Below are 24,918 nucleotides of genomic sequence, written 5' to 3'. Positions count from 1 at the left end.
AAGTAAACACTCCTTGCAGTTAATTTCAGTTTCCCAGCAGTGTTTGAGCCTCTGATCGCAGCTGTTTATACCAACCCTTCGTGCCATTTCCCTGTGGCGTTTGAGCCATCAAACCTGAGTGTTTTCACTGACCTGTCTGTGCTTCTCCAGTGAATTTTGTGCTACTGAATGAGGGCGTTTTAAGTCAAAACATGATCTTTTCTTGACCATAACCAACTGGTTTTTGTGCCTAAACCTGACCACACATTCACCACATTGTTGAAAAACGTGAAGCTTCAATGCATTGGCTGCAAAACAGTGTAAAAATGTAAAGTATCATTGGTTTACAGAAACATCCAGTGCAAACATTTTTTTCTTGCGACCCTGTACCAGGATAAGTGGTTACAGATAATGAATGAATGAATAAATGAATGGGTTGTCCAGCTGCAGGGAGTGTGTATTTTCAGAGAATTGTGACTTTGGAGTAATGAGCTCTAACAGGCCAGCTTTGAGATGTGCTTCTTTAGATGTTTCTTGGTAGAGATGAGACACTTAACGTCACTCTGCTCTCTTAATTGCACACTATCAAATGTTCCCTCCCGCTGGGTATCCAGGTATCCTGTGGTGTTACTGTAACTCCTTCTCCACATTACATAAGTGGGATGAAGCAAATAATGCTCAAGAGTAAATGGAGAAATGCTGAAGTTGTTTTCCAGCAGCTTGTGTAACTGCTGAGGTTGTGAATATTACAGCAGTGAGCTGAGTGCATTACTGTCACACTGAGCCCCATTAAACTCACAAATGAAATGTTCCCAAACACATTTATTATTACCAAATCTGATGCAACCACCACTGATGAATAATGCACTACTAATACAACTCTGTACAGTGATTCAATATCAGCACAATAATAATCACTTGTTTTCTTACACAGAACCAACAATGATTAGGACGCTGGAGATATCAAACTTTTCCATGATTGTGACAGATTTTTAAACTAGAAAAATAATGACAGTTTTTGCTGGAAAAAGCAAAAATGACCGCAAGTTTGTACATGTAAGATACTCATTCATTCAGTGACGTTCGCACATGACAAGTTAACATATATTTGTTTTCTTTTTGTTGAACATTAAATTCCCTGATGTTTGTTTGCAGAACATCACAGCACCCTTTACATTAAAACATGCTTCCATGAACATGCACTGGATTGTCAATCAGTTGGCTTTAAAAGAAAAGTCTGACAAGTAGGGAAATGTGCTTACTTACATTCTTGCTAGGAGTTGGGTGATAAGTTTGATACCACTGTTGTATTCATACAAAGCTACCACAGACTGTATGTAAAGATGGATGACATGTCAGCTCCCAAAAGTGAAGCCAAAATGTCTTAATTGCCCCCTGGTGGCTGACTGCAGTATGGGTCATAAACTCCTCCCCCTCTCCATGTTAGCAGATGGGACATGGGCCATACTGAAAGATCAAAGTACGCGTCAAATAAACTTTTCCCAAAGATGGTTTCTTTCATTTTAGGTAGCTCTTATCACGCTGATGTGTGTTCAAGTGTTTATTTGTCTGGTAAGTTTGCTTTTAAGTTATTTGATGCAATAAAGAGGGTTTGAAATTATGATTAACAGCTGTGTGTACCAATCGGTGTGCTCAGAAATGTGTCCAGATAAAGACAAGTGTTTGTCTGTGAATGCTACGTTATGAAGCCAATTTATGTACTTGTGTTTGAAATTGTCGCTATTAAGCCATTTTTAATGTGTGTTTTGGGTGTGTTTTGAATCAACTAACCTTTACAGCACTTCACAGAAACCTCCACTGCCAACTAGTGTTTTGGAGGTGTAACTGCAGAGTGACACTGACACACCATGCACAAGTATAAAAGCTCACAGCTGTGTAGGCTACGGCATGGGGCTGACACACAAGTATAAATCCCGCTTATGGCTTCAAGTGATGTCACGAGTACAACATGGCAGCTACCTTATTTAGTTTTGGCTCCACTTTTTTTACAATGGGAGGAAGTAGAAACTCGTTATCCATCTTTATATACAGTCATTGGAGGCTGCAGTCAGGAAATGTTTAGCTTAGATTAGCATAAAGACTGGAAACAGGGGGAAACAGTTAGCCTGGCTCCGTTTAAAGATCACAGAATCCAGAATCAGCACCTAAAGCCTACAGCTCACTAATAAAAACATATTTTGTTTGTGCAATCTGTATGAAAAACCAAAGTGTAAAAATAATAATATTTATGTGCCAGGGTATCTCTTAGACTTCAAGGATGTTACTGCAATGTACAGATGAGATATGACTTGTTAAGTGACCTTTATATTTGTTGGGTGGTTGATTTAATTTTTCTGTTTCCAGTCTTTATGTTAAGCTAAGCTAATTGTTTCCTGACATTAGCTATATATTTAACAGGCAGAAAGTAAATAAGCATATATTTTCCCAAATGTGAAACTGTTCTGTTAATGGGCACTTCACGGTAAATGGAACACCTTTTTTCTTTTACTGTCATTTTGATTGAACTGTAGGAATAATGTTTGCAGATTTACAACATAAATCTGCAAACAGTTTATAGCAATTAATGGCAAGAAAAAAACCTTCTTTGTTGTGTTTATTAGTTTCCTGTTTTTGTTGATTCTGTTGCTGAGTTGTTTCCTGTCAGTGACAGAATAACATGCACAAATGCAGCAATTTATCATGAATGAGAATATAGCCATTTTATCCTGCAAAATGCTATTTAACCTCTTTTATATATATTATTTTATTGTTAAATTGTACAATACAGAATTCCAAACAATACACAAGACTTTTAGCTGACACACTGGTGAGATCCTTCTATGTTACAAGTACATTATACCCTGAAAAGACAGGCCGGCACAGTATGAGGGTCTGCTATAATCATAATGCTCTTTATTCTAAATCTCTGTGGTTGGCGTCCCATTCATTTAGTCTAGACTGATTTAATAAATATACAGATCATTCTTTCATTCACATTTGCTTCAACAGAAATAACCAATATTATAAAACTCTAAAAATAAACGTCAAATGTCTCACACCGTAACTGATAAAGTGCATGTCTGTTACTTGAGGCAGATTATTATTACAATAGATTGAAATTAGATGCTTAAAAATAAATGTATACACCACAACAGAATCAAATCTATAATATGAGCTGTTCCCCAGAGAGGAGGCAGTGGCAAGATTTCTAAACACACACACAACACTCCTTGTAAATTAATACAAGTCAAGTTAGTTAGTTAATACATAAAAAACCTTAAACTGTGTTGTTATTGTGGTCGTCAGTGCTGCTCCTGGAGATACAGTAGGTTTAGTTCCTGAAGTTATAGAAAGACTCATAAAAGCCCTCTTACAGTATGTAAAGCTTCAGGAAAGAGGTTTAGCGATAGAGGAAGGCGTCAAATTGTACAAAGACAAATTAAGATGGAGGTCAAAGATTTTGAATCTGGCTTTCATTTACAGTCCTCAGTAGCAAAGAAATGCAAATAATAATAATAATTTGACAGCTGGGACATGCACTTTGTTGCCAAGAGTTAGATGAGAAGATTGACACCACTCTCATGGATGGAGTGTTAATGTGGTAAATATGACGCTCTAGCCAGGAAATGGTTAACTTAGCTTAGCATGAAGACTGGAAGCAGGGGGAAGCAAGGTAACCTGGCCCAAGATTTCATTGGTCGCTTAGTTGCAGAATTTTTTTTAAATGTCAAAATAAATCAAAACCTTTATGACTGGACCATGTGTGAATTTAATTTGAATTAGCCACTTAGCACAGTCATTACTGCTTTGCCGACAGCGTCATCAACAGGCGGCTCGCTCAGTGTGTGATGTGCACTTGTAGATAAAATATAGGCCTAAAATATATAATTTATAATTAAAATAATATTGTAGACATGCGGGAGACTAGTCGACTACTGGCCCTAAATGACGACAATTGGTCGACTAGGAAAATTCTTAGTCGGGGGCAGCTAAATCGTATGCAGATATATGTTAATAGAGGTGAGCCAAAATGTTGTCTGGACCTGTCTCAAATTGCTAAACAATAAACAATGACAGGCACATTGAGGAAGAACTCCTGGCTCATGTATCCACTGGCTACACCAGCTCCCCCCAAAATATTGGCTGTTGCCTACAGAGGCTTTATCGCCACCAGATGATTGGTGCTAGGCTAACTGTATCCCCCTGTTGTCAATTAGTATGCTAAGCTACCCAGCTCCAGGCTCCAGCTACATATTTACAGAAGTGGTGTCTACCCTCTCAGCAAAAAAGTGAATGTACATATCTCCCAAAAATTCTTTTGAAAATCAAATGTACTGGAAAGCAGCCACAGAACATGCACTCGTTGCTGATAAAATCACATAGCCTTCAGGACTTCTCGCCATGTGGGGGGGAATGGTCTCGCTGAAACAGCAGGGTCACACCCTTCCTGAAGCGGTGGTCCCTGACACTGTAGATGATGACATTACAGCAACTGTTACTTGTCAGGATCCAGAAGGCAAAAAAGGAAAAGTTACACCAGGTATATCCCACCACATTCCCGAGCACAAACACTGCGATGGGAGAGAAGGATGCTGTGAAGGCAAATGTCAGTATGCCAATTGTCTTGGCAGCTTTGATGTCTGAAAAGGAGGGCCTGTGAGAGCACCCTCCTCCCCCTCCTCCTCCTCCTCCTCCTCCTCCCCCTCCGTCACTCAGACTCCCCTCTGACAGCAGTTTGCGTTTTCGGGAGTACCGTCGGATGCTGGTGAAAGACACAATGTTTACTGCTAATGTGCCACCGAGCAGCGTGAAGTCAAATGCTGGAAACGACAACAAAATGTTGGCGTCAGGTGGCAGCTGGCCTCCAAACAACAGTGGGGTGTAGTTACACATACGACTACACTCATTGTACTCCAGAGTGAAGTTGCTGCTGAAGATGAGGGGTGCAAGAGCCAGCAGGAAGCTGGCAGCCCAGGAGAGCAGGATGAGGAGCAGCGTTCGTCTCCGGGTCACCAAGGCGTCCTTGTGGAGTGGCCGTAGGATGGCCACGCTTCGTTCCAGCGTCATGAGGAAGATGGTGCTGATGGAGACAAAGGTGCATCCAGCAAACACGGGGCCAATCAGCATGCAGGGCTGCCACGGGCTCACCAGTCCCCCGAGAGGAGAGGAGGTGGCCGGGGAAGAAGAACTGCCCTGGTACCAAACAGGAGGTCTGCTGGTCACCATTAGAGAGATCTCGGTGTAGACGGAGAAAGGGACCACGAGGACACCGACCATCATGTCTGCTATGGCCAGAGACACTGTTGGAGAGGGATAACAAGAAGAGGGTACACATTCAGGCTGTTTTCCTGTAGATACCTACAGCTTTTTTAGTTAGATTTTCACTGTGAAATAGACAAGTGCAGTGTTGTGAATGTTTTTAAAGCAGCAAGAAGTGAACTTTTTCACATTTTATATAAAAAATCTGTATTAAATAAACCGGTATTTTGGGCGGAAAAGTGTGAGAATTGAAAGTCTAATCATATCTGGTCATTAGGCCTTCTTAGATTATTGTAATTAGACCTTAGAAGGTCGTTGGTGTTGGCAAGTTGAAATTATTCTTCATTAATTATATTGATTTTAGTAAAAATATGAAATCATCCTTAGTCATTATTTATTTTCAGTTTGAACATTGAATTTCTACTGGAAGGAACCCCATGGATTAGCATTTACACCTAGACAGTTATGAGTGGTAAGACGATAAAAAAAAAGTACCTTTCAGGTATCCCTGTGGTGTTCGGGACTGTCTCGTTTGCACAAAGACAGTAAGGGTGACCACATTTCCAACCACGATGGCAAACGCCAGGCTGACCATGAACACCACTGCCAAAGTACGATTAAGAAATCCACAACAGCAGAGGGTGCAGAGAGGAGCCAGCGACTGGCCTGAACTTAGTCCCGCCTGAGTAGCTGCAGTCAGGTTAAACGGACCGTCTGTAGTCGGCAGCAACACTGCTGTACCCCCGGGAACACTGACGTTGGGAAGCAGAGCAGTCATGGCCCAGGATTGACTGGTTTTACCCCTTGTGATGTGTAGGTGGTAGGGCCACTCAGGAAACCATGTCCTGGACTGGGAAACTACACTGATGAAAAACGAAAGACATATAGAAGTAGTTAAATTGTCGATCCAAGTAATGAGTTAGTATTGTTAGAAGCAGGATACAGTGTATGTCATTCATCTGCGTGTCACACACAGTCAGCCATAGTTTCATGCCACAACTTTCTCTCACTGAAAAACAAATCAACACTCTCCCATCAACCATGAAGGTACAGCATCAACTTTGGGACCACAAACCACTCTAGTCACACAGAAGTGTTTATTTACACATATACAAACATATAATACATATATTTAAAGAAATGTGAGAAAGAAAACCTCCACGGGATTGAAAAGTGGCAATGTGCGGGCAGGAAATTACAGGAAATAGTTATTTATGTGGACATAGTGAAAGATAAAAATAAAGACATATTTTCGCATAGTACTTGACAACAAAGCAAAAAACACCAATCGTTAAACAACAGTCAGTAAAACTTTGTTTCAAGTAAAAATTTGACCTGAGCATGTTCACTGTAAACTGTAAAAGAAACAGAACCCCACTGGCTTGGTTTAATGGAGAGTTATCTCTAGATCCAGCTGTCAGAGAGAAATCCTTACTTCTGTGCTACATCTGTCGACAAAAAGTTGGAATACTGTTCTGCTGCAGAAAATCACATTCAGTTAGTACTTCTCATGATCTAACCCAGACATTTCAGTAGCATGATGCTTCAGAGTGGAACACGTCAGCCCATTTTGTTTTTAACAGTAGTTAATAACACTTAGTACTTTCACTTGTTCAGTGTGTTTCAGCTGCAAATGCCCACTTGAAGGGGAATTATAATCATTCACATTAGTTTCCAAAACCCAAAACACATCCTAGCCTTGCTGGATTGTTTTTAGCATTAAGCTAGAAAACCCTTCAAGCAAGTCATTCATTTGGAGCGACTGCTTTCTAAAGATCATTGCTTTTGAGTTAAATATATATTAGCCTGTATCATCAGCATATCAAGATACGTTTAGGGATTATTAGCTTAAACATTTGAAAGCCACCTATATAAGGGTACAATGAAAATGATCTCTGTGTCTTTGCATACACCTAGCTGCTTCCAGTATGTTGCTAAATGTAAATTTAATGGCTGGGGCGTTGATGGCTTAGTGGCTAGAGCAGGTGTCCCATGTATAAGGCTGTTGCCGCAGTGGCCCAGGTTTGACTCCAGTCTGGGGCGCTTTGCTGCATGTCATTCCCTCTCTCTCTCTCTCCCCCCTTCACACTTAGCTGTCCTACCTATAAAGGCAAAAATGCCCAAAAAAAAATCTTAAAAAAAAAAAAAGCACAGTCACCAGAACAAAAAAATGTTGCCATTGTACACTTCTGCAAACTATGGATACATTATATATGTACATTTCATACCTATTACATTTGTAAATTGATGTAGTTCAGATTACATGTGCATGAGTTGAGTTTCTCATGACTGCCAAACAGCAGACAGCAAACCAGTGCTGAAGACGATACGCTGTGACATTTACAGCAGTGTTTGTGGTAACAACTGCTGGGTATTTTAAGCCAAAATGTCATCTTGTCCTGACCCTAACCAAGTGGGGCTTTTTTGTGACTAAACCACACATTAACCAGAGCGTATTAGCATACATACATATTAGCTGCAGATGAAACGTACAAATGTAGCATATCAACGGTTTGCAATAACATACAGTGTCAGCATTTACTCTGGTAATTGAGTTGCATTGATCGTCTCTAAAAAATACCTTTTATTCATTGTTTCTATATAATATTGTGTCATATATCAAGCCAAGCACATAATCCAATAATGTGTGGAGGATGTGGAGAGGTAAAACTATGTACACAACTGCAAAGTTTTAAGGTGGTGTATCAGGTGCAGTTTACCTTACAAATGTCTTATATAAATTGCTGAATTTTCTACGATAATAAAGTCATCGGTGCCAAAAAAAGAAAAGATAAAAGGGGCATGTGAATGATAGGTAGTCTTTTATCCAAGATTTCCCAAAGTATGGACAGTGATTTTTCTTCTTGTGATGTGGTTACATGCTGTTCCCCTGACCTAACACTGTTGGAAGCACCTCAACGCTGTCAGTACCCGCGCAGAGACTCTGAGTTCAGTACTAAATGTCTTTCTCAGCTGACAACTAAATACTCGGGTCCTTCAATCATTTATGCTGTTCACTGGGCTGGAGAGCAGGAAGGTATACACATCCAAGAAAACAAAGGGTAACAGGAACGGACATATTCAGACCAGAGCAAAACCAAACCAAATCCCATGTTCTCACTCTGGCTGCGGGCGCAGATACATTCAAGGAAACATCGCAGCTGTGAGACTGGAATCCCTTATCTGTTATCGGCGGTGAATTGGCTTCAGAATAATGAGAGGTTCTTGAGAGGAAGAAATAACACTTGTGGGTGTGCAGTCTGTGGACAGCATATTGTTGAGGATTTAATGAAGACCCAGACGAATTGCATATGAAAGGGCCACAAAGCTTATTTCCTCAACATTGCATTCACATGTGCTTGATTACACTGAATTTGAATATTAGTCTTATGAGGAGGCTGATGGTGAAAACAAATTATCACTACAGAGAGCCAATTTAAATTCTGCAGCAATAAAACAAACTTGAATGTAAAGGATAAGATGTAATGAAACTTGCCAAAAGCATAGGAAATTGAATTGAAACATAAAGTTTAACTTTTTTTTCATGTTTGTCTCTTATCAAACCTTATTAAACAGCACCTAAAATAAGTATTCACCTCCTACAAAAGCCCTTTTCAGACATGGACTATATAACACTGCTGGTTTCATTTGTCTGTTAAAGTGAAGGCTTTTGTCATTCAGATGGGCGTATTTTATTTTAAAGTTCTTTTTATTAAGACTCAGACATGTCAGTAAATTTTAAGAAAGAGCTACATGCTCATGACACCTGGTGTGCAAGAGGGAGCATATAGAGAGAAAGAACAGCAGTGAGTTTACTAGGATTTTAAAAAAGGCAGTACTCACTCTTAATCACCACTTATCACTATTATGACCCACTATAAGTTAGGGCCGCAACGATAATCGAGTAATTGAATAGTTGTCAGCTATTAAATTAATTGCCAACTGATTTGGTAATTGATTAATCAGTGAGTAATTATTTAAGAAAAGAAAGTCAAGATTCTCTGATTCCAGCTGGTTTCTTTACTACACTGTGACAGTAAACCGATTATCTTTGGGTTGTGGACAATGACGTCATCTTGGGCTTTGGGAAACACTGATCGACATGTTTACCATTGTCTCATGTCAACTCATTAATTGACACTGAAAATAATTGTTAGTTTCAGCCATAGTAGGAGTATGTATAGGTGTATTCATCTGCAGAGACCCTGCCCTCCATCTGTATATTCTTATTTTCTTTTAATTTTTCTGTGTTAAGAGCCAACATCTGTACGTACGCTGTACGTATCTCTCCTGCATTGGTTTTGGTAGCTAATGGACGGCCTATTAATTTACGGTTACTTGGATTGTGTCTTTTCAAAATGAACTTCCATTTGCACAGGAAATGCATAGTTTCCACCTGTTGAATGCATGCAGTCTCTTTTCAAAATAAACTTGTAACTAAGAACTTGTTTGTAGGTTTGTAGGTTAAAGTCCTTAATGATGAATACATTTTATTTATAGGCGCCTTTCACGGCACTCAAGAGAGAGATAGAAAAAATTAGAAAAAAACAACAACATTCGTCCACAGGGGGAGCCACAGTGATCGGTCACATTTTAGCCATTTTTAAGCATTTTTTGGTTGTTATAGCGCCACCCAGTTGCCAATTAAAGTTAAATTTCTCCAGTCACCTTGAGGCGTCCTGTTCTACATATCTACCAAGTTTAGGCCTAGATAAGAAATTAGTTCTTTAGCGCCCCCATTTTGTTTGATGGGGTCAATAATGGAGGGGTCCCCTCAGATTATGTGTGGTCATATGCCTACAAAGTTGCATGGTGATGGGTGAAACCCTTGAGATGTTATACACCTTTATGTGATGAGCCACGCCCTCCGCAATATTCATTGCCTTATAGAAGTTCAGTTTTAGTAAGTTTTCCAACTTCTGCCAAGAGGGAACTTTAGATATTGGTCCCTAGATTATGTTCACCGAGTTTCATGCAGATTGGTCAAACCTCCTAGGAAGAGATCGATTTTAAGTGTTTTTCAAAAAATTCAAAATGGCAGACGATCTATATAACCGGAAGTTATGGGTTCTTGAGGCAAATTTGTTCCTCATGAGGAGAGGCATCTCTGCAAAGTTTCATGTCTCTACGACATACGGGGCATGAGATATGCCCATTCAAAGTTTGCAAATTCAATCAGTTGCTATAGCGCCCTCCTTTGGCCAATTGATGTAATATTGCTTCATTGGCATCCTCCCATGACCCTCTACCACTGTGCCAAATTTCATATGGATTGACCAAGTCAGTGAGGAGAAAAACGTGGAACAGACACACAGACAGAATTTTCCTCATTATATAGTAAGATAAGATAAATAATAAAATAATAGATCAGAGAGGTACAGAGGAGCTAGGTTGTGAGTGCCTTAAAAGGTGAGGCGTAAGATCTTGAATTCAGTGCGGTGTTAGGTTTAGGTAACAAAAGCACCTGGTTAGGTTAAGAAAAATATCATGGTCTGGCTTAAAATAAAAACGTGTTATGAATGTCATGTATCATCACATACATGCATCATTAGCATAGTAGGCTACACATACTAGTACACCACATTGTTATTAAAATAATTCCACTGACTTTACACAAGACATAAACAACGGTCTCGTGCGTGACAGTCTGGAGGTTGTTTGTACCATTCACCTATCCATCCCACCCGCCCTATACGGTAACTGCTTGAAACGTCGAAAAATTCCGCCACCCGGTGCATCTCATACTGCCACTAAAGGTTGCCTCTGTGTGTCATTATTGGTATGCCAGGGACCACCGACCAAGTGTCGGTTTTCACGAGTTGGGAGTGAGACCAGGTTGTGCGTGCATCCAAAAGAAAGCTATGACAATTGCGCACACAAACATGAAAACGCGAAGAGAAGGGAGTGACAGTGGATAGCGTCAGACCTGGGCTAGACGGCTGCAGCAGGCAGAAGACCTCTGTTGAAGACGATACGTCATGACACTTTCAGCAGTGTTTGTGGTGATAACTGGGTATTTTTAAGGCAACGTCAACACATAGCCGGGTATATAAACCAAAACATTAACTTGTCCTGATCCTAACCAAGAGGTTTTATTATGCCTAAACCTTTACCACACATTAACCAACCATTTGAGTTGGGAGTGAGACCGAATGAGCGTGCATCCAAGAAGAAGCTATGAAAATCCTGCACACAAACACAAAAACGCTAATATAGAGAACGAGAGTGAATCTGGGGTTGGGTTTCACTTTTGCTTGCAAGACAGTTGACAGGCAGTAACCGACAATTCCAGTATGGTATGCTTTAAAAACTGTCATGACGTCAAGGAGGAAAACTGTTTTCTGCCCCAGTAGTCCATCTCTGCAGTTTCTGAATGAGTCTGCTGTGTTGGATCTCTGTCTTCTCAATCTGTCCGCCTCTGTCTTCTCATCAACTTTGTATAATATCACCACTGCGTCTCAGGAGCCCGACCTCCTTCACCTGAGTCTGGTTCTTCTGTCTTCAACCTCTATTTAGCCCTGATTTTCCATCATCTGAGTCCAGCTCTTCCATTTTAAACCTGTCTCCTAGAAATTACATGTATACGTAGCACAAAATTGTTTTCTCAATTACGTTGCGCTGACAAGTGCAATCACTGCCTGGTTTATGTTCAGAGACGATGCTTATGTGAGTGAATGATTTCTGCATCCAGCTTGCCTACGTTCAGCAGTTTATGGTTTTGAAATGAGCACGCAGCAGCTTGAATCTGTATAATTGAATGAGGGGTGTTTGTGCCTCAGGTGAGAATACAGCCTATGCAGAGGGACTGTGTCGAATGCCTGATTGATACCATTGTTTGCGGCTGCTACACTGTTGTATATTGATGGTTTGGTGTTTACCTGGTCATCATACAAGCATTCAGAGAGGACAGCATGAAATGATGTGTCTTTCTGCAAGAGTCTATGCCTTGTTGGCCGATAGGCGGTGACATCCATGTAGAGTGTTTTGTATTTAGCATGCTGCTCAAGCAAGATTAACTGAAGGCACAGCCGAGGCTCTGTACTGATTAAACCTTGTGTTATGTTGAGAATGGCTTTACATCCTCATTGTTTGGGGTCCCACAGACCTCGCTGCAGCAAAATGAATTATCTTTCTGACCAAAAAAAAAAAAAGAATATGTAGGAAACTAGTGACAGTAGTGACAGGAAGTGACTGGGCTTGTGCATTTGATGAAGGAGACGTTACTCATGCTTGGCGTCAGTCAGACCCCAGAGAAGTCTAGCTCCTCTCCTCTCCTAATCCTATTAGACTAATTTAGGATCTTTGAGGGATTTGCTTCATAAACAGTGCTGTCAACACCAATCACAGATGTGCAACATATGAAAATCCACTGCATTAAATCATGCTTTACCCCGTCACATTACCCCACTGCTGTCATCACTACACTGGCTACCTGTAGTTTAGAATTGATTTTAAAGTTATTTTATGTGTTTATATAGCTTTAAATGACCTTATTCCTTCATACATCAGAGATTTCCTATCATTTAATGTTTCAGCCGGATCACCAAGGTCCTTCACTACTTTATTTTTAAATGTTCCTCATGTAAAACGTAACTTAAAATCATGGCTGAGAGATGGTCAACTCTGTGACCACCTGCTCTAAAACTGTCATGTATACTATATTTGTATTTTACTGTATTTAATTAGGTATTTTATGCAATGTATACTTTAATGATTGTAGTGCTCATGTCACCTGCCCCAGAGACTACGGTTGAAAATTAGCCAACCTGGCTAAACCGGCATATTTACAGTAATGTTTATTAATGTGCATTGTCTCTGTATTTTAAACCAATAAACTAAACTAAACTAAACTAAAGTGTCCAATGAAAGTACTTTCTGTTTTTACGCCTCTAAACTGTGGAATTCGCCTCCTTTGAATATTAGAATGGCGAGCTCTTTCTGTATTTTCGAACGTAAATTAAAGACCTATCTTTTTAATCTGGCTTTTAATGTGGAATTACATTACAGTCCTGGTTTTTTAAGTTTCAACCATTGGTGTTTACCTTCTTTTATCTCTCCTGTTCATTTTTATCTTACTATATATCTTATCTTACTATATAATGACGAAAGCTCTGTCTGTGGGTTGACTTGAAATTTGGCACAGTGGTAGAGGGTCATGGGAGGATGCCAATGAAGCAATATTACATCAACTGGCCAAACGGGGGCGCTATAGCAACTGATTGAAATTGCAAACTTTGAATGGGCATATCCCGTATGTCGTAGAGACATGAAACTTTGCACAGAGATGCCTCTCCTCATGAGGAACAAATTTGCCTCAAGAACCCATAACTTCCGGTTATATAGATCGTCTGCCATTTTGACTTTTTTGAGAAACACTTAAAATCGATCTCTTCCAAGGAAGTTTGACCAATCTGCATGAAGCTCAGTGAACATAATCTAGAGACCACTATCTAAAGTTCCCTCTTGGCAAAAGTTGGAAAACTTACTAAAACTGAGCTTCTATAAGGCAATGAATATTGCAGAGGGCGTGGCTCATCACATAAAAGTGTATAACATCTCAAGGGTTTCACAGATCACCACGCAACTTTGTAGGCATATGACCACATAATCTGAGGGGACCCCTCCATTATTGACCCCATCAAACAAAATGGGGGCGCTAGAGAGCTAATTTCTTATCTAGGCCTAACCACCATATCGATTTTTACTAAACTTGGTAGATATGTAGAACAGGACGCCTCAAGGTGACTGGAGAAATTTAGCTCTAATTGGCAACTGGTTGGCACTATAACAACAGAAAAATGCTTAAAAATGGCTAAAATGTGACCGATCGCTGTGGCTCCCCCTGTGGCTGTTGTTGTTTTTTTCTTCTAATTTTTGATATGACTAAGTCATGGTATGGTATGCTGTACATAATCATGGAAACTGTCAGTGTGTCATTCTGTCAGTCAGTCATTCTGTCTGTCCCATGTTTTTCTACTCACTGATGTGGTCAATCTATGTGAAACTGCACATAGGCATTGAGGACTGGCATAGGTAGAAGGTGACAAAGCTACCAATGGGTATGGACTAGTTCTGTTTTATTTATTTATTTACTCTCTTTTTATTCTATGGAGTTTTAATCTCCATCTTTTCTGTTAGTTTGTTCTGTTTTGGTTGGTTTGCTTTTTTAATATTTTATTGTCTTGTGTCTGTGTCATTCCAATTTTGCCATTTAAGGCACTTTGGGCTGCATGTTTACATGAAAGGTGAGAGATTTGAAACAGACTTCTGAAACATGTCAGTTCAAAATCATGTTGATAACCAAATTTCATAAAAAAAGGAACAGTGGTAAAGTATCAAGCTTATAAAACAATCCTGGGTATGTTTCTTTGAGTTTCAGTTAAAGAGAGCTTCAACACCCCACACAGATGATTCAGGTTAATAAAGTAGTTGCTGCTGTTGTGTCTTATACCAACATTTAATACTGGCTCATTTAAAACTAGCCACAGATCCTTCAAGTAGCTTCAGTTGCATAACCTTAAAGGGAAATTTCGGTTTATTTCAACCTGTCTCCTATCGTCCTAAATTTGTTTCAAGTGACTAGTGACATAAAAATAATAGTTAGCATGTTAGCCGTTAGCCTAGATACAGCCGGGGCACATACGTCCTAGACTTAAGACTTTCCTCTTTGATAAAGCTTATAGTTAGGGCTGGCTCAGGCTTGCCTTGTACCAGCCCCTAGTTAGGCTGACTTAGGCCTAGTCTGCCGGAGGACCCCCCTATAATACACCGGGCACCTTCTCTCTCTCTCTCTCTCTCTCTCTCTCTCTCTCTCTCTCTCTCTCTCTCTCGTATCCTATTACTGCATCTTGCTAACTCAGCCATTCTGGATGTCACTAACTCGGCTTCTTCTCCGGAGCCTTTGTGCTCCACTGTCTCTCAGGTTAACTCGTATTGCAGCGGTGCCTGGATAGTGTGACGTGTGTGGTTTAGCTGCTGCCGTGGTCCTGCCAGAAGCCTCCTGCTGCTGCTGCCATCATTAGTCATACTTCTATTGTTATTATACACATATGATTATTGTCACACATGTATACTGTCAGATATTAATATATACTTTCAACATATTGTACCACAGTAGCCAGAACTATAATTATAATATTATTACTTTCATTAATGTTGTTGTAAGCTACTGTTATTACCATCTGTCCTGCATCTCTCTCTCTCTCTCTCTCTTTTTCTGTCTCATTGTGTCATGCGGATTACTGTTAATTTATTATGCTGATCTGTTCTGTATGACATCTATTGCACGTCTGTCTGTCCTGGAAGAGGGATCCCTCCTCAGTTGCTCTTCCTGAGGTTTCTGAGTTTTTCCTTATCCGCTGCGAGGGTCCAAAGGACAGAGGGATGTCGTATGCTGTAAAGCCCTGTGAGGCAAATTGTGATTTGTGATATTGGGCTTTATAAATAAAATTGATTGATTGATTGACTGATTGATTGATAGTAGCGTCAGACCTGTTAAAACGTAAGTGAACGGGCATACTTCAAGTGCAAAGTTAGTCCACTAAACAAGCTTTTTTTCCACAAAGACCGCCTCATATCGTTAGGATAAATGTCAGAGAACATATAGAAAACGACATGTAAACATGTTGTCTTACCTTACCGGTGTGCTGCCATGTTTGTTTACCATTTAGCTCTGCTTTCCAAAGCGCGGCCGAAATATCACGAGAACCAGCAGCAACAGCTGGAAGGCAGAACCGGACAGTAACCTGAAGTTCATTCATTTATTTTATGAAAGATTTATAGAGTAATGGCTGACTTTTTGCCAGACTTCGACTTTGTGGAGGAGGAATTTGATTTTGCAGAGTTTGACGGCCGCCCTTATTTATTTGAGCCAGAATACACTGACGAAGAGCTTCGTGAAATTGAAGAACGGAGGAGGAGAGAGAGATAGGCGTAACAGGTAGAGGACGAGAGAGGAGGAATGGCTGCTGCAAGGCTGCGTAGCTCTGGAGATTGGTGGTGTACCTGTGAATGCTGTGCCCCAGTGCCCACAGAAGAGGAATGCCTCTGTTGCAAGGAATGGGACCAGTTGCAGCCTTATTTTCAAGGTCTGGATGTGACCAAGGACGAGACACCTCCACCTGGAGTAGTATCCAGCTGGGCTTTATCTAGAGCTCGTGAGATTTCAGGCACGGTATGAGATCGCTGCTTGTTCTTGCAATATTTCGCCCGCGCTTTGGAAAGCAGAGCTAAATGGTAAACAAACATGGCACCACACCGGTAAGGTAAGACAACACATTTTCTATATGTTCTCTGACATTTATCCTAATGATATGAGGTGGTCTTTGTGGAAAAAAGCTTGTTTAGTGGACTAACTTTGCACTTGAAGGTATGCCCGTTCACTTACGTTTTAACAGGTCTGACGCTACTATGCGCCCCGGCTGTATCTAGGCTAACGGCTAACATGCTAACTATTATTTTTATGTCACTAGTCACTTGAAACAAATTTAGGACGATAGGAGACAGGTTGAAATTTCCCTTTAACCATACATTACCCTGCTACAAGTGCCATGCACAGATTCATTTTACATTTAAAGTTTAGATATGCTATAGATGAATAAATTAATAAATAAATAAATGAAACTTTGCAGAATCATCCTCCATTGTTATGTTGGTGAAAGTCAGAGAAAAGCGAATCCACTTCACACCTGTGACAGTAATACTCAACAGTGCTCAAGTTGCGTAATTCACAGTGATCAAGGACAAGATTTCTTAGAGAAAGCTTTGAGTGTTTTATGAGAGAATCTTGTGAAATACCTGAGAGACAATTCTCCCTTTAAAAATGCTGAAATGGGTGGGAGGGAAAGGTGAGATATTTTGACGTAAATCATTCTTTACTCTGCTTTAGCTTTTTAATATGTGGATTGTGTTATTTATTAGTCATCCAAATATATAGAAAATCACACTAACCATTGAATGCAGTGCAGTCTCAGAGCCCTTTCACTATCAGTGTGACGACAGTAAGCTTCTGTGGACAATGGCCAACATTTAAGGGGTTCCGGTGTAGCCTGCAGATCTGCGGGCCGTAACTTCCTCCTCTATGCGCCAGACATTAAGTCTTATCTCTGTAAACAGACATCTGTATACACTGACTGTATATAATGGATGTAGCTACTGTGACATCACCAATTGGTTTGCTGACTCCTATTTTGAAGCCTCGAGTTCTGCATTTTGGACTTTTTGAGCCAGAGGTGACCATATTTGGACGAGAGGCTGGAGCTGTGGAGAATTGGGGGATGGATCTGTCTCACAGACTGTGGTGATGCCTCGCAGACAGCCTGTCATTCAAACCGCCCTTATGTGTAACTTTAAGCCTTTATAAAATGTAAAGCAGTGAGTTATATAAAGTTCACTCCCCCGCACAGTTGTCATGAATTGAAAATAGCTATAGAGGCCAAAGCTGTATCTTGTACCAGGCTGTAAACATGTTTATTTCTGCTGTTAAGTTGGGCGTTTTAATATAGAGGTCCATGGGGACTGGCCCCAAGTGGCCATTCACATAGCTGCAGTTTTTGGCACTTCGGCTTTGGCTTCATTTTTCAAGACGTTGCTGCTTGTCTACATATGGATGCAAATACATTTTAAAATAAAAAGCTATAAAACTAAAACGTCATCAAATGATAACTGATGCTTCCAAGACTGCATTTGGCCAATGTGTTCCACCTCTCTGTGGGACTGTTTACCTACAGGCAACCAAAGCCTGCTTAAACACGTTCGGTCAATACTACTCAGACTACAAACAGAAATCAGAACACTTCTGATACCAAAATCATGTCTCCAGATTCTGTTTTTACACAATGCAAATGGGGATGTTGAAACCCCCCCAGAATGAAACAAAAAGGCATGGTATTATCAGCGTTGGCAATTGCTTTCATGCCACAGCGCAGTTCCTTTACTTTTAATTTAAGTCATGGTAAAACAAAAGAAAATGTATTTTTGGGAGTGAAGAGGATGAACCTCATTAAGGGGCTTTTTGCCTTTACCTTCAGTGAAGATGACAGGCGGAAGTCTTCCCTGTGGCAAGACCTCAGGCGTGGTGAGACAAGCAGCTGAGAGCATAGACACACACTAACGCACACACACACACACACACACACACACACACACACACACACACACACACACACACACGGAGTACAGCTGTTAGAGAGATAGGCCTACAACCCAACATCCTCACAATCAGTACAGGCTGAAGAATCTCCCAGAGTTTGTGTGAGGGGACAATGAAATATTACTCAGTGCAACCTGACCCACATGTGGCCCTATATTTTGACATTTCCTCAACAACAAAAGAAGGCTGAAAGATAGTTCATGATTTTAAGTGTGCTTTTGAAATCTTTGTTTCACCACAACTTTCTATGTCAAGATACCGGAAAAAACAAACAGATAAAAAACTAGTTTTGTCCCTCACGTTATTGTTCTTTGGCTTCTTTTGTCTCAGTGTGAGTCACAGTCAGACTCTAAGTTTTGAATTGTTCCCATAATGCCGTGGGAGATGTAAACACCAAGCATCAAGTATAATATTGCCTTGTAGTTAGGAATTTAGCTAGTTGACAAATTGGCACCATTAAAAGTACGCTGAATTAACTATTAGTTATGGTTTGCAGAGTACCATTTATGAACCAACAGCTATCGTTGGATTATTTTAATACTGAAAACAAAACAAAACGTGCAAACGTAATAAATCTCAGGCAAGTTCTGGAGTTATAAAGAAGCATTTTTTTTCTTTGAGATTTTTGAGTGGATTTATGAATTTTTATTCACTGTGGAAGTGAACGTCACACAAATCTGTGTGTTGATGTGTTGATGATATCCTGACAGGCACTCAATGATTAGCTGTTGATTAGCTCATCAGTGTTGAGGTGTCCACAAGAGGCCCAACAGAGTCTGCAATTACACGTGTGCAGGCATCCTAGAAGCCACTTAAGTGATGGCATGGTGATTGTCATGGTGACTGTGTTGATGTTTTACAAATAAACGTGTTTGGGAATAACAGGTGTTCATTAATCAAGGTAAATCTAAACGCACCAAACTGGAATTGTACTTTATATGGTTTTTATGTGACAAATAAATTCATAGATTGATTGATCGATTGAGTGTTCCAACTCGTTTCAGGGCCATGTTGGGTTGGAGTTATCAAAATGAGGATTACGTTTGGATTGGGATACCACAAATAGTGAGTGTGATTTTTTTTCCCTCTTGTTCTTATTCTTCTTATTGTCAACAAATCCCATGAAAAGACCAAAGCCAACAATATTTTGATTGGTCCGATCAAAGCCTGGTAGGGCTCCTCCATGTCGTAGTGCTCTACTGTCATCTGAAAACTATTAAAAACAGATCAGTGAGCCACATTTCACTGGGTGACCTTTATTATGAACATGAGAGCTGCAGTTTATTTTTATTGTAAGTCAGTCCTACACACACTGTCCTGGTGTTGTACATGCTCAGAAAGCAAGTGTGTATTAATCTGTATCTGAAAATAGTCCCCAACAATTACACCCTTCACTGTCCTGCTGTTTGAGTAAAGTTTGCTAGAAACGTCAGTGCCCATTTGCCACAGGAAATTAGCCTTTTAGAAAATGATTGCCAGCCTTATCTTATACACAACCAGTAGTGTAGTGGAGGGTATACTCAGGTATACGGGGTATACCCACTTCTTTTTCTATCCAGTTACAGTATACCCACCTATCAGCTAAAAAGCCATTGTAATATATAGGAGAGTATGCCCACTTCCTCATCAGTAACCTACCTATCTACCTAGCAGTACACCCACCTCATCAATTACCACTACACCACTGTACACAACACTATCATCACAAAAATGTTTGCATTGTACGTTTCTGCAAACCATCGATACGTTACATTTGTACATTATTTTGAAGCGGAGACTTTACATTTCTCAACTAGATCTCACCATAACAAGGTGCGGTTAGGTTTTGGGCACAAAACCCTCTTGTTTGTGGTTAGGAAAAGGTCATGTTTTGGCTAAAACACCCAGGTGTGGTGCCACAAATGTAGCTGGGAAAAAACAGCTGATGTTGTTTGTTGGTTTTGAACCCTTTTCCTCAGCTTGGCAGGTGTCTTGCCTGGGTGACACACCATCCACAGTCCCCTCCACTTCCTGATGACAAAGATTTTATACATACAAATGAAACAAAATGAAAATGATGGAATAAATGTGATGCAGGCCTGTTTGTTGTAACATTTTCTTCTGGTGACTGGAACGCCTTTACAACAGGTCGCATCTTATTTAATCTCACATTACTGGCTTTTGTTGTTTGTATTTTTTCTCTCTAGCTGTTTGTAATGCTTCATTGGTTGCTCTCAAATAGGATTGGCGGTGACAAATCTTTTTTTAAAAGAAAATTAGGTGGAAACACTACGTTTTGCATGACTGCATATTAATAGGCTGGTGTGTAAAGAGAAGAAACATGACAGGGACAGGGAGAGGTTGCGTTACTGGATTCTCATTGGCTGACAACACTGGTCCTGGTGAAGATTTAGAGCAGATGCTAACATGCTCACCATTTTCATTTTGTAGCATGTTTACGTTTGCTTAACACAAGGTACAACTGAAGCTGATGGGAATGTCGTTATTTTTGCAGGTATTAGGTCATAAAATGAAAGATTTTCAGGGCTTTTGTCTTTATGATAGAAAAGCTGCAAAGTGAGAGGAAAGTGTAGAGAGAGAATGCAGCAGAGCGCCGCAGGTTGAAAGGACTGAGTTTACATGGGGCGCATGTTCTACCTTTTGAGCTAGGTCACCCTGACACAAAGACATTTAAACTTGATAGCACTGGATCCATCTAGTGGCCATGAATGTGCCAGATTTCATGGCAATCCCTCCAAGAGTTATTGAGATATTTTAATAACATACAAAAACGTCAAACACATGGTGACTCAAGAGGAAAAGTCAGTCAGGCTGGGAATGATAATGTTTTGAGTGTTTGTACAGAATGTTGTGTTTTTGTGCCAATCCATTAAGTCGATGTTGATATATTTTATGAATAAGTAAAAAACTTTAATACCTGTAGCAGCTTTCATGGCACTACATTTGATAGTTGTCAAGATATTTCAGTCTGAAGTGGTGGACCATTGTGCTGCAATAGCTGCGTTTAGGTGTAGGTTGTTCATGCATGCAGTGAATCTCCTTTGACAGGGCTGTGTCCCTGAGTGACAGGTCAGGCATATGTAGGAAGACCGTGGGGGCTCGGTCAGGGCTCTCAGGCCAGGTCGCGGGATGCACAGAGGGGTCATTTGCAGTAATGATGGACAGGCCGGCTCAGAGCCGCCCGAGGCCGTCTGCCACAGCACATGAGCAGAAAGACAACTTTCTCCTCACATCTTGGCCTGTCATTCTGTCTGTGTTCGTTCCCCTCGTGTTTGTCACAGAAGTGCCCGAACAACACATTCATACACACACCGACATAAACACGTAACAAGTGTTACTTTCTTTTTATTGTTGTTTTATCTTTGGCAGTGTTCTTGTTTTGCTTACAGCTGTGGGAATAAGTTTCCTCTGGCAGCATTAGTTCTTACAGCAGAGGTTTCACTTCACCTGTCACTGTGGGTTTTTAATAATATAAACAACCTGTAAAACTAGAAAACATTTAGTTAAAGGTCCCGTGTGTAGGATTTATAGGGGTAGTGCACCCAACATGAAAATTCAGCCATTATCTACTCACCCATATGCCAATGGAGGCTCAGGTGAAGTTTTAGAGTCCTCACAAAACTTGCAGAGATCCAAGGGGAGAGGGGGTAGCAACACAACTCCACCTAATGGAGGCTTACGGCTCCCCGGATTCAAACGTCCAAAAACACATAATTGAAAGCACAGAATATCTCCATACTGCTCGTCCGTAGTGATCCAAGTGTCCTGAAGCCCCCACGTAAAAAGCTGTTTGGAAAAATGTCATTTGAACTCTGTTTTTAGCCTCATTGTAGCCTGTAGCTCTGACTGCCTCTCTGTGCACCGCGCTCACGTGTGCACGCTTGCGCGAGACCGTGAGACATAGACACAGCGTTCATGCGTGTTCACGTGCTTTCGCTGGTATCGCGCGCAAGCGAGTTGTGTTGCTTCTCCCTCTCCCCTTGGATCTCCACAAGTGATGTGAGGACTCTAAAACTTCACCTGAGCCTCCATCAGCATATGGGTGAGTAGATATGCTTGTTACATGGGAGAAGTTTAAGTTCTGTAGCCCCAAAGCTAGATGCCATTAAATCCTACACACTGGCCCTTTAAAACTATAAGTCACACCCCTTTACCCAGGCAAAGCCTAATATTTTGTTCCCATTTAAAAAAAATAAAAAATAAAATCATTTAAAAACATAAAAATAATATTTCTGATAATAAATAATTTTGTCAGGTTTTGTAAATATATATTAATTCTAAACAAAGATATAATGAAAATTATTTTATTTCAATATTAAGACTGTTTTCACATTTTTTCTGCCTGATTTTTCCTGATACCCAATTACAATAATATTGTACCCAGTAATTATTACATAGCTGCCTAGTAATTAAAAAAATATATATTTCTAAGTCCCTCCTAAAGGTCCAGTGTGTAGGACTTACTGGCATCTAGTGGTGAGGTTACAGAACTGAGACTTCTCACATGTCACAAGCATGTAGGAGAACTGTGGTGGCTGATACAAAAATGTGAATGGCCCTACCCAGAGCCAGTGTTTGTTTTGGGCCACTGTAGCATAACACAGCAGACTCTGTGGGAGAGGACCTGCTCCATAAGTAGATATAAACGGCTCATTCTGAGGTAACATTCATGATAAGTTTTTAACAGGCAGTCTTAGAGAGCCTGTCCAGTTACAGCATCACAGCTTGATTCGGTAACCTCTCTCATCCAAAATAATTGGTGTCAAAGAGCACATTTCCATGCAGACTAGATTTGAACAGGCTGCTCTAAGTCAAGCCAATGAGATCATCAGAGACTCCTCTCATGATCTGCATACAGAGTACGAGCTGCTGCCCTCTGGTAGGAGATTTACTGTGCCTTGTTGCAGATTAAACAGATTTAAAAATTCATTCATACGTATGTCTTTAAAGCTTTTAAATAATGGCAGATGAAGCCAGAACTGGCATTGGGTTATGATGATTTGCTGATTTGCATTTTTGTAGAGGTTTTTTTATTTGATGTTATTTACTTAATTATCTTTTTGTGTTTTTCTGTTTTTCTGTTATTGCTACTACATTTTTGCAAATAGACACCCCTAAATCGAACACACTGGACCTTTAAACACTAAGATGCTAACCCCTGATGTCCTGACCTTTGGTAGCTGTAGGCTGTAACCCACCAGACTGAATAGATAACTGTTGCTGAAACTTAATGAGCATGTGTGTATGCGTATCTGCATTCGTGTGTGCGTGCTTTCTCCATCCTGTCAATGAGTGCCATTCTAAATTACACAGTGCTAATGGACGTCATGCCCACCTCACTTTAGTTCGTCAACAGCTGCTGCATGCCTGAGCAATCAGACACTGAGCAGGAATCCTGACAGTTTCATTTTCACATTTATAAATGCTTTTAACCAATTTCTGGTATGGAAATAGGAATTTTTGAAGGTCCATCAGAGGCTGAAGTTTATTTTAGTGGCATTTTCTCTATACTGCGATTTTAAACTCTGGGGCAAAATATGTGAACTAAAAATGTGATTATGCGGACATTATTAGGAAATATTGTACTGATCTTGGTTCGGAAAACAGTTGATCTGCTCAGCTATTTTCTCAAATTGCCTCCTCATGAACAGTTGTCCTTTGTGTGTCAATATGCAAAACAATAACTGCAACAATTTCAGTGAAACATGCAATTTAAAATCAACAGGACAGATTTAGGCATGGCTGTGTGTCCATGTGGTCAATGCATGTGTGCATCAAGAGACAACACATGGAAAAAGTTTATAATTAATACATTTATACAGTGCCATTATGACATTTACATTCCCAGTGATTTTTTTTGTGCTGTGTAAATATGTCTTCTGTAAAAGCATTGCTCATTATCATTCACTTAGTTTAAATATTTTGATGACCGACAGTGCTGTGCTAGTGGATAATTAGTCCATCTACTACTCCAGACATGCATAGTGCTGATCAGTTTTTAAAATGTAACATATAGCAAATTAATATCCTTTGACCCATTAACAGTTAAGCGGTGTAAGCAGAGTCATTTTTCATATGAAAAGGCTTATGTGTGTGTGCAGCCTGACACATTTTAAGTCAATACTCAAACTGAAGTTGCTTTTAAATAACATAAATATAGAATTGTTTTTATCCCTTTGTGTGATATTTATTATGGAAAATAGCTGTTATTTAATACCACACATGCACTTGAAAAAGAAAATCAGATGGGATAATCTTACCTGCATTTGCACTGTTACGGACCATACAGCTGTTGTGCAGACAGAGGTTGATAACAGGAAAACAATCCAGTATGGAAGTGCTGAAGTACAATCCAATTAAAAATCCTCCAGTGAAGAAGAAAGTGGAGTCCTCTCATCATTCATTCTCCTGAGAAGCACACATTAAGTGCAAAGCCTCTCACACACTCCAGCTCTCTGTCCCTGTGATTCAGCCTCTCCCTCCTCCTCCTCCACTGTATCTCTCTTGTTGTGTGGAGCACTGAACCTCCA

General features: G+C 40.2%; 1 protein-coding gene across 3 annotated transcripts; it reads right to left on the bottom strand.

Moving 5' to 3' along the window:
* Positions 1-786: 786 nt before the first annotated feature.
* Positions 787-24,918, bottom strand: LOC117259551 (trace amine-associated receptor 13c). Of its 3 annotated transcripts, none has more exons than XM_078175092.1 (4): positions 24,649-24,918; positions 18,261-18,345; positions 5,734-6,096; positions 787-5,279 (listed from the first exon to the last, which is right to left on the bottom strand). In XM_078175092.1, exons 1-4 carry the CDS (start codon positions 24,652-24,654, stop codon positions 4,366-4,368), a joined length of 1,368 nt encoding a protein of 455 aa, XP_078031218.1. In that variant the 5' UTR covers positions 24,655-24,918; the 3' UTR covers positions 787-4,365. The 3 variants fall into 3 exon arrangements, with proteins under 3 accessions (XP_078031218.1, XP_033486825.1, XP_078031223.1); XM_033630934.2 differs by having other exon boundaries at positions 5,734-6,101; positions 24,649-24,917; XM_078175097.1 differs by lacking the exon at positions 18,261-18,345 and having other exon boundaries at positions 5,734-6,101; positions 24,649-24,917.

Source organism: Epinephelus lanceolatus, chromosome 2 (genome assembly GCF_041903045.1).
Source record: "Epinephelus lanceolatus isolate andai-2023 chromosome 2, ASM4190304v1, whole genome shotgun sequence".
In the NCBI taxonomy this organism is placed as follows: Eukaryota; Metazoa; Chordata; class Actinopteri; order Perciformes; family Serranidae; genus Epinephelus; species Epinephelus lanceolatus.
The sequence above is the reverse complement of the archived record's forward strand: the minus strand, read 5'-3'. Positions and strand labels throughout refer to the sequence as shown.